The sequence below is a fragment of the Taudactylus pleione genome, unplaced genomic scaffold (assembly GCF_031769625.1).
Source record: "Taudactylus pleione unplaced genomic scaffold, aTauple2 ptg000305l, whole genome shotgun sequence".
Taxonomy (NCBI): Eukaryota; Metazoa; Chordata; class Amphibia; order Anura; family Myobatrachidae; genus Taudactylus; species Taudactylus pleione.
The window spans coordinates 8,004,096-8,023,432 of NW_028284706.1; the positions used below are offsets into that span (position 1 = coordinate 8,004,096).

The 19,337-nt window shown below is 45.8% G+C and overlaps 2 protein-coding genes across 3 annotated transcripts in view; one reads left to right on the forward strand and one right to left on the reverse strand.

The window, feature by feature from the left end:
• Positions 1-130: 130 nt before the first annotated feature.
• Positions 131-19,326, reverse strand: ZNF593 (zinc finger protein 593). 2 transcript variants are annotated; one of them, XM_088442094.1, is made up of 4 exons: positions 19,131-19,326; positions 16,596-16,820; positions 1,075-1,137; positions 131-897 (listed from the first exon to the last, which is right to left on the reverse strand). In XM_088442094.1, exons 2-4 carry the CDS (start codon positions 16,793-16,795, stop codon positions 777-779), a joined length of 384 nt encoding a protein of 127 aa, XP_088298220.1. In that variant the 5' UTR covers positions 16,796-16,820; positions 19,131-19,326; the 3' UTR covers positions 131-776. The 2 variants fall into 2 exon arrangements, with proteins under 2 accessions (XP_088298220.1, XP_088298219.1); XM_088442093.1 differs by having other exon boundaries at positions 16,596-16,802; positions 19,131-19,325.
• CUNH1orf232 (chromosome unknown C1orf232 homolog) overlaps positions 17,974-19,337 on the forward strand; it is a 71,455-nt gene continuing 70,091 nt past the window's right edge. The window contains exon 1 of the mRNA XM_088442092.1: positions 17,974-17,993. The gene's annotated coding sequence lies outside the window, so the exon portion shown is untranslated. The remainder of the gene's footprint in view (positions 17,994-19,337) is intronic.

Consider the following 19,337-nt stretch of genomic DNA (forward strand, 5'->3'; position numbering starts at 1 on the left):
AAGTTTCTATTTGCATTTCTCTTACTTTGTGACACAGATTCATTCACCTATTTCATCCTCTTATAATACAAAATATAGAGTAAATGTATGTAGAGACTGTGACCCCAATCATACTCTCTTATACTAAGCATACGCCACAAACAAATCCAGTTTATTACAGGCTTGGTGGCAGTGCAGAGGTTCAACACAGCAGCTTTATTTGTGCATCCGTGCATGATGAGTGAACAGACGTGATTGAAAGTGACAAGCAGTTGCGTTTATGGATGCCTAAGCAAGCTTCATATTCATTCCCGCCCATATAGGTCATCCTGTTACATAACCCATGTACATCATCCACAACTACCCACAGTGCTTTCAGACTGTTTAACTGCAGGATAGGATCTGAATAGCAAAGTTATGCAGCCATACATACAAGACAGCAACATAATTGGCAAATTTAAGATGCAGTTCTCTCCCTTAATTACAGTTACAGTTTTTCCATTGAAATATGTTTTTGGAGAGTCCCATTAAATATAGATGAGCTTTGGTAAAAACTTTACTGGTATTACAAAAAAATAAACAAGTGTGAAACATGGCACATATGGTCCCTGGCTTGGCTAGCGGAATACAATTCAAAAAGTCGTTTGTTAATATCTGGTGCAACTTTAACGCCAGAACATAGTAGCTCTATGGGAATACCTTCATTAACTAGCAGCCTGAAATAAGTTATTTACTAAAGCATGCCAAGGTCCACTAGAGAAGAAAAGAGGGTGGTGTAAGTGTATGGCAGGAGACAATTATTCCATCTCAATGTCCTGTGTTTGGATCTCAATTTGTTTAGGGGGTCTGTATGAGCCCATCCCTGCTGCCCTTTCTGCTTCTTCCTGAGTGTATGGCTCTTCTTTTAACTTCTTCAACCTGTAATAGATAAATAACATCCGCTGTAAAAGCTCCAGACCTCACTTCTCAGCCACGCCTACAGTTCAGTAAAATTTCCACATCAAATGCATTCATCTGAACATGCTTACACAAGTTTCTGTATGTTAAACATGCTAGTTGGACACAGATTTCAGTATATATTTCAAGGCAATTTACCTGCGCTTGTGAACTTTGGTTTTGAAATGCTCCTTCAAAGTCTTCAGGTCCACAAAGTATCTTCTGGAAGAGTACACAAATTTGATAGTTAGCATACACAGCCCATAAAAGTACATATAAATAAAAATTAAACTGACATATACACCCAACCATATGAAAACACACACTGTATTATCCCATTTTAAAACATACATACAAAACACAGTTGCTAATACACACACATATACACATAGATAGAGAGCGCTCTCTCTCTCTCCATACATACATACTCTTATGGCTTTTGATGGGTTTTTCACTATTCTATACAGCATTGGTCGAGGAAGGTTTAGGTGTATGAACCATTCATTTGTGACAAATGGGAGCCAATCAGTGAACAGGAGGCAACTCAAATGGAAGTCAGCGCTGTTCTCGGACAGGGGCACCATGGCGAGGAATCTCAACATGAAGCCCAAGAAATACAAGGTACATTGTGCAAAGAGATCATTGCTCATTGCCATGTTCAGCAGCCGGGGAGGGGTGGGCATGGAGGCTGCGGAAATATGCACAGGTGCCCCAGCCCTGGGGACATGCTGCAGATAATCTGCAATCAAATCATCCTTGATCCTTCTTCTGGCCCTTCCCAGCACATCCCAGTGGCCGGGCCCCAGCCAGCTGCAGGGCAGCAGCAGTGGGGGTTGTGGTGACACTGGTGAGATGTAGGGGGCAGGAGTGAGAAGCAGAGGCATGTGGTTAGATGCAGGGGCCTATGGTAAGAAACAGTGCAGGAGTAAGAAGCAGGGGCCTGTAGTGAAATGCAGGGGGCAGGAATGAGCAGCAGGAGGCTGTTGTGAGAGGCAGGGGTAGGAGTAAGAAGCAAGGGCTGTGGTGATATGGCATAGGTTGTTATGAGATGCAGGGGGCTGTGGAGAGAAGAAATTGCTCCCTTGCAAAGCCAAGGCGGGTCGCTAGCTACTGCTAAGTGACTTAACGATTATGCACAGTACAAATACAACCACTGTGTATAAATCAGCACTCCATAACCACCATGTTAATTACAGCTATAGTTCCAAAAACAAATATGCTTAACACACCTATGTCTATCCCATTAATATGGTCATCTACAATTCCTTAAAACGTTTATGATAACCCTTTGTGCTGAACCTCACATACTGTAACATCTTTAAAAAACACAAACTACTAGAAAACAAACTCCATTATGTATAATAAGAATCAGGGTTCAACAAATTTGTCAAATCTAGGAGCCAGTTTAGGAGTCAGACCATCATCCCTGACCAAAGTATATGAAAACTTGTTTGGACCAGCATTTCAATGTCCCTCTGATATCCCCACATGCCATCAGACCACCACATGCCTGTACCTGGCCCCCAATTCAAAATATGCCATGCAATAGTGCCCCTAATTCATTATATGCCACACAGTAGTGCCTCCAATTCATTATATGCCACACAGTAGTGCCCCTAATAGATTATGTGCCACACAGTAGGGCCCAAATTTATATTATGCCACACTACAGCTCATTTCCTTTCACCCCTCAACCTGTTAAATCCCCATCAGGTCCTGAAAGGGAGCAGCTCCCTGAGGTCTTGATAAATGATGATGCCAAGTCGCTAATGTCCTCCTTGGGTAGTGAGGCAGCTCCTCTAAAGTCAAAATGAAAGAAAAACTGAAAGACGACGAAGCTGGTAGCAGCATAATCGCTGATTGCTTTGAGACTGTAGAGTCATACACCAAGGGTTCCCAACCATGGTCCTCAAGACACACTAGTAGTCCAGGTTTTAAGGAAAGCCATACTGGAGCACAGGTGACTTAATTAGTACCTCAGTTATCCATTTTTAAGCACAGATGGTTAAATCAATATATCACTAACACCAGGACTGTTAGTGTGCCTTGAGGACCGAGGTTGGGTATCACTGCTGTAGACAGAGCAGCATTGGCGACATCCCTTGCTGTGAAAGGATCCAATTCTGTCCCAGTGAGGCTGGAGTAGCAGCAGCAGCAACTGGTGGTGGGACAGTAATTATGCCACTCCATGAGGATCCAATAGACTGTGTAAGAGCTTGTAAAGTCTGTTTCAGACAACATGACACTTTTTACCGTGAATCACGTTACAATGACCATTTTTTGCGGGATCAACGACTGCTCCTGCTCCGGTAGTGTCAGACTCCCCCGGAGGTCGCACTTTTTTCACTGTGCTGGCAATACTGCAGCAGCAAGGAGAAGGACAAGACTCCAGCCACTCACTTAGCAGCATCTTTTGGGCAGAAGGGAGGAGGCAGAACCAAACTGATTGAACCTGGAGGTTTTAGGGCTCCTGGGGGGACTTAGGGTTAGGCACCCCCTGGAGGCTTAGGGTTAGGCACCTGAGGGGGGTTAGGGTTAGGCACCCCTAAGGGAGGGTTAGGGGGGAAAATAGGGTTAGTTATACTTACCTTATTAGCCATCACTTCTGCGGGCTTCCGCTGTCGGGATTTGAACCGCCGGCGGTAATACATACTACACCCTGTTGTAGCACTTCCTGTAAAGATTCAGGGACTCAAGACAGACACACACACATATATATACAAGTTTTGCATATCAAATTAATTACACAGTCTGCTGGGGTGTCCTAGAAGCATCACATTGCGACTTAGATGCATTTTTGGCAAAAAAGGGGCCCGGAGTTAGCAGTCTCACTTGACATGGCGCGTCGAGAAGGGCTTTTTGGTGCGACTGCAGCAAAGATGTGTAAGGAGGCATCTGTATACGATGTAATGTTACACTGCGCGTGCCGCACACACTGCACGATCTTGTGTAAGACAGTGTGATGCGTCGTTACATGCTGCATGTAACTGCACCGCAATGTATATGGCATCATCCAATTTGCCGTGCAGAACAGCAGATGGAAAGGGCATACATATTATACGATGTGTACAATATATTGTTCCAATCTGCGTCGAAACTAAATAACGTACGATGTATCATACGGTGTGTACCCAGCTTTACACAGATTACATTATATGTCACAGACACACAGAATTCACTCCATAATGAAGGTACACTTATATAGAACAACTTATGTAATCCATTTGTAGATCACACAAACATCACATACAGTGCTATAAACAGTTACCACTTTCAATCCTAGACTATAACAATGTACCCATTTATATCACTGTTTCCAGATGCTCTCTCTCTCTCCCCTTAGTGTCCATGTAAAAGAAGAGAGGTGCGTCTGTGCCGTATTTTTATCACTTTGGTTCTGAGTGGGACCAAGCCACATAAACAGTCATAAAGTTATTGATATATGATCATTTCTTTGTGGCTTATGAATGCAAGTGAGACAAAAGAATGCAAGGCCCTTGTGTGTTTGTGTGTGTGGGAGAGCCAAGTATTTCTATGCTAATGACGGGTTTGCCAAAACCTGTACATCCTAAAACCAGCTACTGTAAGATGGCTAATTATAGTGTAACTTCCAAAGACATAGTTTATTTATTTGCCATAATGGAATTCCAGTGCAAGAGCTTAATATAGAAACTAAGGGGTGAAATCAGTTATTGTTTGGATGCCCAACGACAGCTATTCAATTATTTGTCGATCGGGTGTGAGTGCGTGATTTCTGTTCGCTGCCTCCTGAGGTGGTGAGTAGAAGTCTGCAATAAGTTGGCTGTTTGGACGGCCTAACCAGGACTTTGCACAGGTTTACATGCAGTACACAGCTAAACCCAGTGCACTTGGCCACAACAAGTAAAGCAGTCTCGCCTGAACAGCAAAACAATTGCATTGCTCAGTCAGTCGTCCATTATTTATTGGAACTTATAAAAAAAACAAACAAAAAAAAACAAAACACAATTGAATTCGGCCCTAAATGGATATCCTGTCCCCTTCTGTGCCGATATTATATCCAGTCCTTCACTATGAAATCAATCAGAAATACCATCTCAGCGTTTCTTCACTGGAGGTAATAGTTGGCCTTTTGGAGGCTGGTTCACCAAGCTGCCGGCAGTGTGCACTGAGTAATAAACCCATTGTCAGCATTCTAGTGTGCATTCACCCTGGGCTGGTACAGGAAGATTTGGGGAAATAAAGAGTGTGAAGTACCTTCAAAGCTTCAATTATCAGCCAGAGCTGGAGCAACTTGTAGCAGGGAAGACACACACACACACACACACACACACACTGCATTTTGTCACCCTGCCATAGTGCTATCCAGCTATAGGGATAATAAGGAATATCTACTCAATCTCTTAAAAGTGGTGCAGCTCCTAATTAGGAAGAAAGATACAGCCAGTTTGGAACAATGGCCCTCATTCACAGCCACTCGCTAGCGGCAGTACGCTCGTTCCGAGCGATGTTCGCACATCTGCGCATGCGTACGGATCGTTATACGCATGCGCGAACCAGTCAGTGCGGCCGAAATTCATGTGCTCGCAATATAGCGAATGTCTGCTATTTTGAGTGACAGAATGAGGCGTATATGGGTGGTAACAGGGGAAGGTGCTTGAAAATGGGGAGTGGAGATCCGAACGCAGGCGTGCTTAAAGGTCAAAATGGGCGTTTTAAGGGTGTGCATAATTAATACAGCAGCGTCATTGACCACATCACTGGGTTATTTTATAGCCAGAACTGCTCGCAAGATTGTGGTAGCAAAAACCAACCACAAGAATAGCGAGCAGTTCATACGCTGGTCGATGTACTCGATTAATCTAATAAATAGCGGACATGACGTATGGTGCAAGCGGCCAGGGGGCGTTTTTAACAAATAAACGAGCGTATGTTTTGCTCGCACGTTCAGACTTAGAGGTGTGAACAGACTGCAATTTGCGAACGGATCATTTGAATAGCCACCCCGTTTTTGAACGAACGACCGCAAATAGCGAACGGCTCTGAATCAGGCCCAAAGTCTTAATTTTTAACCTGAGATTTATTTAAACCGCCCTTGATTCAAAACAGCCTTTTAATCCGTTGGCTGATGTGTACAAGTCCAAGGGCTCATTTATCATAGCTGTGATCTCATTAAACATTTTCATATTTCTTAAAACATTGTAAAATAATCTGTCAGAGAATTGTAATTTCAATGCTTTTGACAATATATACTCGCACACAGATTAAATTGCGTCTATGCAATAAATAATTTATACCAAAGAGGATTTCTGAACACACTATACAGTGGCATGCTGTATATATCTCCCTAAATAGCAGCAGCACCTCTCTTAAGAGATCTAGGGCACTTTCCTTACATAGGATAGGGGAGAATTATACTTAAATCAGTTGATCTCCTAAACAAAAACACTTTTTTGGATGCTTTAGACCCCAATACAGTAATTATACACAACAAAATTTGTGGTTAACACTAGGGGTGTGCACCGGTCACTTTTCGTGTTTTGGTTTTGGATCTGGATCTTTCTTCGTGTTTTGGATCTGGATTGGTTTTGCCAAAACCACCCTTCCGTGTTTTGGGTTCTGGGTTTTGGATCTGTATTTTTTTTTTTTTTTTTTAAAGCATAAAAACAGCTAAAAATCACAGAATTTGTGGGGTTTTCTGCTCCTATGCTATTAACCTCAATAACATTAATTTCCACTCATTTCCAGTCTATTCTGAACACCTCACAATATTGTTTTTAGTCCAAAAGGTTGCACTGAGGTAGCTGGATGACTATGCTAAGCGACACCAGTGGGCGGCACAAACACGTGGCCCATCTAGGAGTGACACTGCAGTGGCAGACAGGATGGCAGTTTGAAAAACTAGGCCCCAAACTGTACATAATGCAAAGAAAAAAAAAGAGGTGCAAGAATGGAATTGTCCTTGGGCCCTCCCACTCACCCGTATGTTGTATAAACAGGACATGCACACTTTAACAAACCAATCATTTCAGCGCCAGGGTCTGCCACACGACTGTAGCTGAAATGATTGGTTCGTTTGGGCCCCCACAAAACAAGCTGGCAATTAATCTGTTCCTGCACAAACTGGCTCTATGGAGGCAAGATGTCGTCCTCATCCTCCTCATCCACAGATTCTTCACTCTCTTCAGTGTTGTGTACATCCTCATCCTCACAGAGTATTAATTCGTCCCCGCTGGAATCCACCACCACAGGTCCCTCTGTACGTTATGGAGGATGTTCTCCCTGGAAGAGTTGATAATTCATTTTATGATCATAATCTTCTCCACATTTTGTGGAAGCAAACTCTTACGCCTTTCGCTGACAAGGTTCCTGGCTGCACTAAACACTCTTTCGGAGTACACACTGGAGGGGGGGGGCAACTCAGGTAAAATAACAAGAGATATGGTAAGAACTCACCTTTGTTATCTCTGTTTCTACGAAGTCCATAGGGTCCACAGGGTTGACCTTGGGGTATAGATTGGGAACCAAATCCGGGCACCACGCAGTTAAAGCTTTTAGCTCCCAGGATGCACTTGGGTCCACTCTCCCTATAACCCCACCCCCCAGCCAGAGGCACCTCAGTTTGTAAGTAGCCAAAGGCCGGAGGAGGAGAGAAAAAGAGAGAGAAAACTGGAACACTCTAGAACCATACTCACAGAAAAGGAGACGGGAAACCAGTGACCAGTAACACAGCCCATATGAAGCCAGGTGCGTCAGGGTGGGCGCCCTGTGGACCCTATGGACTTCGTAGAAACAGAGATAACAAAGGTAAGTTCTTACCATATCTCTTGTTTTCTACTTCAGGGTCCATAGGGGGTCCACAGGGTTGACCTTGGGGATGTCCCAAAGCAGTTCAACCAAGGGTGGGGACGCTCCTGTGCTGAGAGGAGAATCCGTCGCCAAAAAGGAAGCATCCTGAGAGGCAAAGGAAACCAATGCCTAGAACCTTAAAAAGGTATGGACAGAAGACCATGTGGACACCTAGTAAGGCAAAACAGCCGAGGCGCCACAACGAGCCGCCCACGAGGGTTACATGGCCCGAGAAAAAACAAGCCTCAACGACAGAAATGCCTACCCATGGGTAGGCCCCTGAGGAAGACATACGAGGCATTCAGCCAACATTTCATTATAGGCCGGCCATAGTTTCCTGTGAAAACCAGAAACCGCAGACCACCAATAAGGAGTCCGATTACCATAAGGAACTTGAACGGATCATATAAAGCCAAAGAGGCCGGACCACAGTCAATGAGGCCACACCAGCCGAGAAGACTGGGGACTGAATGGCCGTACCATAAGTTCCAGGATAATATGGAAACTAAAAACCACTCTAAGAAGAAATACAGGGCGAGAGCAACTCACACCCTGACATGATGCCCTCCAGAAGAGGGAGCCACATGAGAACGCTCCCAATTCAGACACTCTCCTGGTTGATTTAAACTCCCTGAGAGAGAGAGAGAGAGAGAGAGAGAGAGCTTAAACAATAGACCATGTAATGGCTATCACAACCAGCGGTTCCATTGACTGTCCCCGGAGGGAACAAAGAACCACTACTAACTCCCCAGGAGTCCCTAGGGAGGACAAGTGGAGGCATAATCCAGAAAACACTCCAAAGGATGAACTGGATACCAGAGCGGAGCAATTCCATATCTTAACCATACCGACAGTGTAGAGATCCGCACTGTCAGGAAGGCCAGGCCAAGGGTGAAACCCAAGCCAGCCGGAAGGAATGCCAGAATATCTGAAAATCCTGGACACCGGAGGATCGTATCGACAGGTACGATACCATAAGAATTATGTATGCCACAGTCCGTGGCAGATCCCAGCAAAGTCTGGCCTATCTGCTCTAAACATCTCAATGAAGACAGAGCCAGGGAAGCCCTAGGACCACAGTAGGGGCGCAGTCAAAGACAAACGATCCAGGTCCAGGGAAAAACAAGGACCCTGAGACAACAGGTCCAGATAGTGAAGCAGTAGGAACGGAGTATCGATGAGGAGACTCCGAAAATCTTAGCACCAGTGATGTCTGGGACGAACTGGAGCCCCCAGAAGGAAAGCCCCTCCGTCTCGAATTAAACTTCCGAAGACCTCGAGGAAGAAGGGAGACCGGAGGACACAGGTACACAAAGTGGAAGGACCACTTCACTGACAAAGAGTCACTGAAGGTAGCTTCAGTACTCCTGGAGCTGGACTGTAACACCGGTAATGTGTGATCAAGTCAGAAGGCCATGAGGATCAATCCCCTCAGGGAGGCCCCCTCTGCTCACCAGGAGTTGAAACCTCTCTTGGAGAAGAGACTAGTCCCCGGGATGCACGTCGCAATGGCTGAGGAAGCCCGCTTCCCAATGGAGAGCTCCGGGAATAAACACTGCAGAGTTGGCCAAGAGAAGACCCTTGGACTATGTCAGAATGGATGACATACCTGACATTGCCACCCAACTACCAGTGTTGCCTAGACGGAAGTCACTGTTGTGACACTGTCGGACTGAACCTATTCAGATTTACCGTGACATATGGGTTAGGCCAGAGTGAAGGTCCAAGACAGCCTAAAGTATCAACAAGTTAAGTGGCAGGGCAGAAACGACAGACGTCCAACTGCCCCGAAACGAATGCGGACCAGACACTGTCTGTAGCAAAGAACACCCTGGACGAGATGGCCATAGCCACCCGGACAGAGACCAACTCGCCTCCGGAGAAAGTATCATCGTTCGAACAGCGATCCGATGGGAAAAACTCGATCCATCTGGAGGGGAGTCAATTATGGCAAGGCCTGGAATGGAACTGAGCACATTCCACCCTACCAAAAGGTAAACACTCTGGTAGACCGCGCATCACAAAGAGTAATGACATATGTCGAATGCGTAGATATCCGCACACTCCAAGTTGAAGAGTGGAGATCTTGTCTTACACCAGAAAAATTCTCAGAGTCTGAGAATCCAGCAGTGCTCCCAGATGAAGAAAACCCTGTGAGGGATGTAGGGAGGACTTTTTCTCCGTTGACTAATTATCTGTGCCGAGAAGAAGCCACGGTTATCCTGACCTGGTGGTAAAGTACCTTGGTGATCCTGCTAAAAGCAGGAGACCGTCCAGAGAAAGGAGCATTTGGATACCCTGAACAGGTGAACTGTCAGAAAATCCATAAGGCTGGTAAACCCCGGTGGAGTTGAGGACAGTCCCAAAAGGCAGAGCCCGAAACTTACAAGTGTTGCTGTGGCACAGCAAACCTGAACCCATGCTGATGAGAGGGCTCTGTACGTACCCGTAGGTACGTATCCTGAATACTCAGATATACCCTAAAATCCCCAGGTTCCAAACGTCGGATGATGGAGCATGGACGATTCCACCTGAGTCCAGGCACCGTTGGAATCTGATTCAGGGATTTGAGACAGAGTATAGGCAAATGAGGACCAGTCGGTCACCGCCCCAGAAAGAAAGTAGAACAACCAGTCCCTCACTGAGATAGTGAGGTTGGCCGAAATAGCTCTGCTTACCACAAAGACTGTATAGCTTTCTGGGATTGTAAGGCCCTGATCAGTTCTGAAGAAGGGCCCGTGTAACAATGCCTGTGAGGAGGCTGCCTGAGCAATGAGAGGCCGTTGAGAATCAGTACCTCACTCTGGAAATTCCCCAGATGTAGACCTGTCCCGTCAGGCTGAGGGTATATCCACAGGTGTAGAAACAGGGTCGTCCGGAAGTCCAGGACTGCTCAGTACTGGATATGGTGGCCCCCATGGAGGCCGACAGCCTAGGAAAAAACAGGCCTTTAGGCTGACCCTGAGGACAAAAAGACTTAACAGAGTTAGTCCGAATGTAGTGGGAGTAGCTAAAGACGGTATCTCCCCATTAGTGATACTGCCAATGATGCAACGATCTTGTCAAGGTCAGGACCAAACAAGATCTTCCCCATGGAAGGAGTGTGCACCTCTGCTTTCCCATAACGCAGCCATAGGGTACTGCGGCGGATACAGACGCCGCCGAAACCCTGAAAGTTAGAAGACCGGCATCCCATGAGGTAATCCCACATATGACCACTGCATATTTTATGTGAGCAGCAAAAGATATTTGAACCTCAGACGTGTTGGAGGGGAAAAACGTCACAAAAGCATCACCATGCGATGGCCATGGTAGGACGGTCAACAGGCCCTGAAAACGAGTACAGTGATTTCAGGCAAAGTTACCACCTACAGATCCGTAAAATCCGTCCAGGCCGGGATGGGAGGCGTATTAATGCCTGTAACCCGATGATTAACATACAAATCCATCCCAGAAGGGGATTTCCATTACTTGTGCGGACCCTCAGGGAATGGGAAACAGGAGGCCTTTGTGACTCCTCGTATCTGGCGACAGCCAGACTCCCGCTATGAGATCCACCCGCTGGGCAGAAAACGGGAGATGTATGATACAGGTGCAGGATCGACATTCTCTATATCCAGAATGAACCTGGCTACCAGCCCCAAAGCAGGGATAATAATACTTGAAATCGGCTCCCCCCATGTGAGAGGGAAAGAGCCGAATATACCATCCAGTTCACGGCAGAGCCACTGGTCAGTAACCACAGGGCGTATATCACGCCAATTAGTATTTCGTATAAAACGGCATCCACCAGGGTGGCCGTTGTGGTAATCCCTGCAAGGGGAATGACAGACCGATGTGGTATCGGAGGTAATTCATGTACTGTGAAAAAAACCCCGGCGGGGAGCGACAGTCTGTTGCACAGGGGTAAATTGCAAGAAATTGCGAGATACCCAGAGTTCAAAAGGGCAGTATGGTGAAGTAACTCCAAGCGAGTGACGACAATGGGGCCCGCCCGGCGATCTTCAAAGGAGAGGATCCTGAGAAATAAACCGCCCTTTAAGGGGGTCGTGCAAGGGGCCCCGCACCAGATGGTGCCGCATACATAAACCTTTCTGAGTTAAAATCCTCCGCACTAATTCCTGCAGGCTATGACTTGCAGGATAGCAATAATGGGTGTAGTATTGTGTGCAATCTCCTGGTCAGATATATCTGACTATCTTGACGGAAATATTAAGCAGCGCCATACCGGTCCTGACTGACGCTAAGATTAGCTGCAGGGACCCATTATCAGCGTATGCAACTCACAGTTCCATCTAAAATATGGCAACGTGCAGCACGCAACAGTATGTGACAAACCTCACAGATATTAACAAATATATATATGTGAGGTCTCAGAACCACCCCAGGTACACCTGTATTAGGGCAGATAAAGAAAAGGGATAGATATACACTGACAGGTGAGAGAAAAAGCAGACAGTCAGCACTAGCATAAGTCACATACAATGCAGAAAAATATATATACATACATACATAAGCATGACATATAATATACTGCACAATGTCGCTACATTCAACTGCCCAGATTCAGTGTCTGGGAAGGCTATAGCGCTGTGTACACTCACCCAAAATGGCCAGGTACGCAGGGGGACTGGGCTCACTGACATCCTAAGAGTTCTGCAGCACCACAGAGAGAAAATGGCCACTGGAGACCTCAGAAGAAGCGTGGCCCGCGGAGGAAGCAGCTCAGCGACGCCAGACTGTATTATTGAAAGGCGCGCTGAGCTGAGGGGAGGAGCCGCTAGACAGGGAAGGCTTCCTCCCCTGGCTAGCAATTAACCCCCCGGGATGCCGGCTCCCGCTGCCGCTATAATCCCTGGTGGGCTGTGGACACGCGGGGTATGCCTCCATGGAGGGGGAGCCCGCCGCCACCGCTAGCGCCTCCGGTCTGTCCCCAGAGACCGGAGGCATAAGGCTGCATATTCACACGTGGATCACCGCAAGCGGTGACCACGCGACTTACCTGTCCCCGTCGATCCGGCAGCAGCCCAGGGATTCCTCCAGAGCCCGGCTAGTACAGACTCTGGGGTCCCGCTGCGATCCCCAGATCTGTACTGGCGTCGCAGCGCCGGCGGGGTGTAGGAGCGGCAGCTCAGACGTCCATTGGACAGTCTGATGCTGCCGCTCTGAAGAGTAGTAAAAAATAATAAAATAAAACTCTTTTAAGCTTAGGGGCTGCTAAGCAGCCCCCCTGCAGTAACGGTGACCCAACTCCGGCCGGGCACCAACTTAAACTGAGGTGCCTCTGGCTGGGGGGTGGGGTTATAGGGAGAGTGGACCCAAGTGCATCCTGGGAGCTAAAAGCTTTAACTGTGTGGTGCCCGGATTTGGTTCCCAACCTATACCCCAAGGTCAACCCTGTGGACCCCCTATGGACCCTGAAGTAGAAAGAGCCAGTTTGTACAGGGGCCTCCAAATTGCCTCTTTTTCCTGCCAGTACAGGTACGGACTTGTCTGACATCCCTACTTGGATGCTGTCACCAATGTAATCCTCCATTCTGTCAGTGGTGACAGTATCATATGCAGTGACAGTAGACATGTCAGAAATTGTTGGCACGACCTTCAGTCCGGACCAGATGTCCAAACCGGCCCTCGACTTATGACACAGGCGCACGCTTGGTGCTGCTACTGTGTTGATGCACGTGCGGCTACAGCACACACAAGTCACAAACACAGAAAATAAATTGTTTTTTATTTTTTGGAGCACTTTGGGGTTACACCACCCTTCAACAGACGAGCCAGCTGGCCCTTGATTTATGACACAGGCGCACGCTTGGCGCTGCTACTTAGTTGATGCACGTGCGGCTACTGCGCATACATTTCGCACACAAACACAGAAAAAAAAGAATTGTTTATTTTTTATGGAGCGCACTTTGGGGGTTACACCACCCGTTAAGAGATGAGCAAACCAGCCCTTGATTTATGACACAGGCGCACGCTTGGCGCTGCTCCTTTGTTGATGCACGTGCAACCACAGTGCACACAATTCACAACACAGAAAAGAAGAATTTTTTATTTTGTTTGGAGTGCACTTTGTGGGGTTACAGCACCCTTTAACGGTCAAGCCATCCGGCCCTTGATTTATGACACAGGCGCACGTTTGGCGCTACTTTGTTGATGCACATGCGGCTACAGCGCACACAATTCAGAAAAAATATATATATATATTTTTTTTTTTTGGAGTGCACTTTGGGGGAGCACTCCTGATGGACAGATCACCCCCTGGACAACACTACAGCACCCCTTTAGGACTACAGCCTTTATGGGGCACTGCACAACACAGTCCAGCCAGCCCCTATAGACTTTGGAGTTGACACAGCCCCTATGGACAACTGACTGCACAACACAGCCCAGCCAGCCCCTATGGACAACAGCAGCACAACACAGCCCAGTCAGCCCCTTTGGACTGAGTGGACACAGCCCCTATGGACAACAGCAGCACAAAACAGCCCAGCCAGCCCTAGCTCCCACCATCCCTCTTCACTGTCCACAGCCGGAGTGAGAAATGGCGCCGACGCATGGACCTTTTATAGAATCCAAAACCCGCGAGATCCGGAAGGCGATATGATTACGTTTTGCCTCGATTTCATTTCCTTGTCAGGCGGGAAAACCCAAGCCGGGCTCTGTTCCCGGCTCGGATCGGGCGGCTCGGATTTCAGAAATCTGAACCGGCTCATCCCTAGTAACACCTACTTGAATCTGTGGCAGTTTAATCACAAACAGCAATAGTGTTAATACTTTTTTTATTCATAACTGGTTGTGACCATTCACATTAATATTTTCATTTATAATATAAAGCTTAATCATTAAATAACTTGAATATACATATTTCTCTCAGTTACATATTAAACAAAGTTTTATGAATTTGAGAAGGATTAAGATACAGAATAGGAGGGCTAGGGGTATAAGGGGGGACGGTTAACATACTTACCGGACCCTTGTCAGGATCCTGAGCATCGGGATGCAGCTGTCGGTATATTGACAGCAGGCATCCCGAGTGCCAGGATTTCATACCGATTCGGATCAAATGAACCATGCCAAGGCATTCATAGACACTCACTTGTCAAAGACTAATCCTGAGTACACACTAGACTATGTCAGCAATGGCAGGTGCAACAGTATGATATATCGGGCGGTCCGTACACACTGCACGATCTGGTGTACGACCGCCCGATATGTCGTTCCTCTGTCACATACAGAAGCATGGTGTCGTTCGCCAGATCTTGAGATCTGCATCTGAAGATGCGACAAACGACGCACGGGAGCCCGCAATATTACGTACACACTGAACGATTAGTTGTTCCGATATATTTGAAAAATCGTCCAATATAATGTCTAGTGTGTACCCAGCTTTAGGTGAAATGCCAGTGCGAGATTAGCGGACATCCTTCCAGTTAAGCTCATTAAGAGCCTTCTACAGTTCCCGAGATATGTGCTCCCCAAATTCCTACATCTACTCCAAAAATATAGAGGACGGCCATAGGCAAGAATGGAAGATTCACAAAAAGTGCATACAATCTTAAGGCAGTCAGTGAAGTACATCAGATGATAGCTTGAATATATAGTGACGTCTATCCCATTAGCAATAACAACTGAACACATTTCACACTCCTGTCTGTGCGGGCAAAAGCTAGAAATCCTTTTTTTTTTTAATTATAATTTTTTTTTATTTAGGATTAAAAAAAAAGCTTTAAATTATATTTTTACACAACATTACAGCATATTTTGTGTTATTCTGTGGTAATAGTTACCCAATAAATCCACATATTCCTTGAAAAAAAAGAATTTACTCTGCAGTTTCTGATACTAGAGGTGTAAAGTGTGAGTGATCGATGAACCTCACAGGTAAGAAATATCCATTTGCCTTTTTTAGCTTTTTAGTTTCCGTACCTTTGGGGTTTGGGGATGTTCCATCTTATGGTACAGTTGTAATTTGAATACTGTGTACGAGTCTCTCTCTGCACCATGTTGTCCAAGAGGTAAAGCCACAATAGGAGTCTTATCTCTATATCACAGGTTCTCAAACTCGGCCCTCAGGACCCCAAACAGTGCATGTTTTCCATGTCTCCTCACAGAATCACAAGTGAAATAATTAGCTCCACCCGTAGATTTTTTAAAATGTGTCTGTGAGTAATGAACACACCTGTGCACCTGCTGGGTGACCTGGAAAAAGTGAACTGTGTGGGGTTCTGAGGACAGAGTTTGAGATCCACTGCTCTATAGAGTACAGGTAATATTTGTTTCTTCGTAACTGCTATGTACCATGGTCTCTCTGGAGATAAGTTGTAACATCTTTCAGATATACATATATATTCACCATGGGCAAGGATAAAAGTGTGCACAGCATACTTAGCTAAAATCAGAATACACTAAAACTTGTTATATCCAAGACCAAAATCGGCTATTAAATTATATACCTAATAGGTATATGGAAGAACGCGCGTGTGTGTATATTATATATACATACACACACACACACACACACACTATACATACACACATATGGGGAGGGGGGTATAAATATAGTGGGGGCCCACTGACACTCGGGGTGAGATCTCTGCCACTGGGATCTACTGCAATTAGGGGATACCGCTGGGGATCTTTTGCCAAGGGTGGGAGGAATCTTCAGTTAAGTGGTTACACACTGGCTGTCATGCTGCTTGGCTCAAGGTACAAGATTACTGTCCACAAATGAGTTTATGTACAGTCTAAAGAGCACTGCCAACTGTGGCCAGCTTAAACCTCCAATAATATAAAACCATACCAAAAGCAAGTCATGAGCCTATTAAATACATTTACCAAATGTTACTCACGCGCAATGTAGGCAGTAGTGCTGGGCATTACCAGGAACATTGTAATCAATTTCCTGTTTCAGTAAACGATGGGCATTCTGTGGTCGAAGATCTTCATGAATCTGATCCAAATCTTTTACCCGTCGTTTGGTTTTCCAAAGCTTTGAAATATTTTTCTTTTTGTCACTTTTGTGATTCCCAATCTGCTTTGAACGAGTCATACTGTATCTGAAAATGAAGAGAAAGCTATAAAATAAGGGAAAATAATACACAAAAAAGTTAAGAAACAGTTTAGAATGATAAAATACAGAGGCCAATATAAGATTAAATATTAAAGACAAACAAATGCAGAATTCAAGAACCACTCAATCAAATCTTTGAGGACGCAGAATAATTTAGGCAGTAAGGGAAGATTTACATCAATAGAACTGACTTCCAAAAGTTAAGACTCAGCTGACATTTTTTCTGACAGTCTGAATCATGTATGTTTGGGAATACAATCATTTATAGCACTAAAGTATATCTATAAATGCATAAATACATGATTTCCTTCCCTTAAGGCCCCCATACATCAGCGACGGATTGCCACGATGTTGCGATCCTGCAACCCGGCATTGCAGGATCACTGAAATCCAACATGTAGGTTTTCACAAATATGCCAATCACGATCAAAAACTGATCGTGATTGGCAGATCTGTGAAATTTAACATGTAGAATTTCACAGATCCTGCGACAGATCGCGGAACATCGATAGCCGCCGGTCGGCATTTCTGACCGGCGGATCAGCATTCCAATCTGATCGCAACATTGCGGCGATCTATCGCAGATGTATGGGGACCTTAACTTATATCATCTCATGCCATCAATATCACCGAACCTCTGGGTTCAGCCACCACTGCTTTTGTGTGTAGTATTAGGCAGAGGCACAGAAGGGGCTGCATGTGATTTCGCAGGACCCATTTTGCACACTCACAGAATACATCCTGCGCATGTGTAGATTCCCGATAATCGGAAATCTGCATTCAGCACAGCCCCTTATGTTCGGAGAGGTACAGTGATGAGGAAAATGAGGTGGGCAGCAGACCACAATATGAAAGGCTAGAGAAAAAGTACATTACAGTAACTTAGACAAATGGTTTGAGTGACTTCCAGCATTAGAAGCGGCCTATTAATTTTGGAGATATTACAGAGACTGAAGAAGCAGGATTGAGAGAGGATTTGAATTGAGCAGGGAGGGGGGGGGGGGGGGAATAAATGGTTGAAGATGTCCACTAGGTAGCAGACTTGGGGCACAGAGGAGAGGTAGATGTTGTCAAGCGAGAATGGGGTGGGGTAGAGCAGATAATTACTTTTTTTTTTATTATTTCAAGCTTAAGAAAGAATCTGAACGCCGAAGAGGAGATGGCAGACACACAGCAGGTGAGGAGGGAGAGAACAGAAGGAGAGGTCTGTAGGAGAAAGGGACATTTAGGGCTCACTTGTATTGATTTCTGTCACAGCACAAGCAAGTGCGGCTATATACAGCACAAGCAAGTGCGGCTATATACCGCACTTATGGTACCTTCGAACTCTCAGATTTCCGTTTGCATGCCTGCAAACAAAACTCTGCAAGTCCAGGGTAAGATCGGGCCGTGAGTTGGGGTGCCATTGTCGGTGTTTCTACGCCATTGCAGCAACATTCTAGCTAATAGGATTGGAGGCTGCTGGTAAGCTCACTAAGCACCAAGGAAAGAGGTGTAGAGGGAGATAAGGGTGGGGGCAGCTCAGACAGGGTGGGTAGAGGTCGAGGTGGTGACCAGCATCCTCCTTACTGTGGGGGCAGCTCCGAGCAGTGAGCTATACAGAGACGCGCCTATTAAAGCTATACAAAAATGTCAGTGTGGAACGACTTCCAGCTGTGTTACAATGCCGGGCGGCAGGCAAATAAGGACAGGAGTACAATGACACAGTGATAGAGGTAGTGGTACAATGGCAAAACGATGGCAGTAATAATAAAGAAAACACTACAATGGCACAATGGTAGGCAGTAATACAAAGACAACCGTGGTAAATGATTGCAGCCACCTATGTTGAACTAGTTAAGTAATTAGAAGAGTGTTTCAACACAGGTGACAGCAATCATAAATTAAGAAGGAAGAGCATTTTGTACCTGATGGAAGGGGTCATGTTGGGGGGGTCTGGCTATAGCATACTATGACTTAAAGCACAGGTTCTCAAACTCGATCCTCAGGAACCCCAAACAGTGCATGTTTTCCAGGTCTCCTCACAGAATCGCAAGTGAAATAATTTGCTCCACCAGTGGATCTTATAAAATGTGTCCGTGAGTAATAATAATAATCTGTGCACCTGCTGGGTGACCTGGAAAAATTTGACCTGTGTGGGGTCCTGGGGACCGAGTTTGAGAACCACTGACTTAAAGGGTTACTTTAAACATAATATATCCGTAACCCGGGTTTACAACAAACTATTAAACGTGAGCGAAGTCGCCAAACATATATATCACTGCCCCAGCTTACTGCGGACAAACGATAGAAACAGAGACGTACACGGACTCACCTAAATTGGCTTCCTACTGAGATTCGCTACCATGCCTGAAAGGCTGAAGACAGTACAGTTTACATCGACAAGAGAGCAAACAACTGATTTATATAATTGTCTCCGCATCTCTGCCGGTTCTCTATTCACCACAGTGTATGGTTAAAAACTTGGCTACAACAAAATGACACTTTCAACACTTGCAGCAGGACGTAACTCAGTGTACGT

Excerpts from the sequence above, each read along its gene's own strand:
- ZNF593 (XM_088442094.1), bottom strand. The coding sequence starts at position 16,795 with ATGACTCGTTCAAAGCAGATTGGGAATCACAAAAGTGACAAAAAGAAA. Across the intron at positions 1,138-16,595 it reads CACTACTGCCTACATTGCGC|AAGATACTTTGTGGACCTGA; the intron begins GTGAGTAACATT and ends GTACTCTTCCAG. Across the intron at positions 898-1,074 it reads ACCAAAGTTCACAAGCGCAG|GTTGAAGAAGTTAAAAGAAG; the intron begins GTAAATTGCCTT and ends TATCTATTACAG.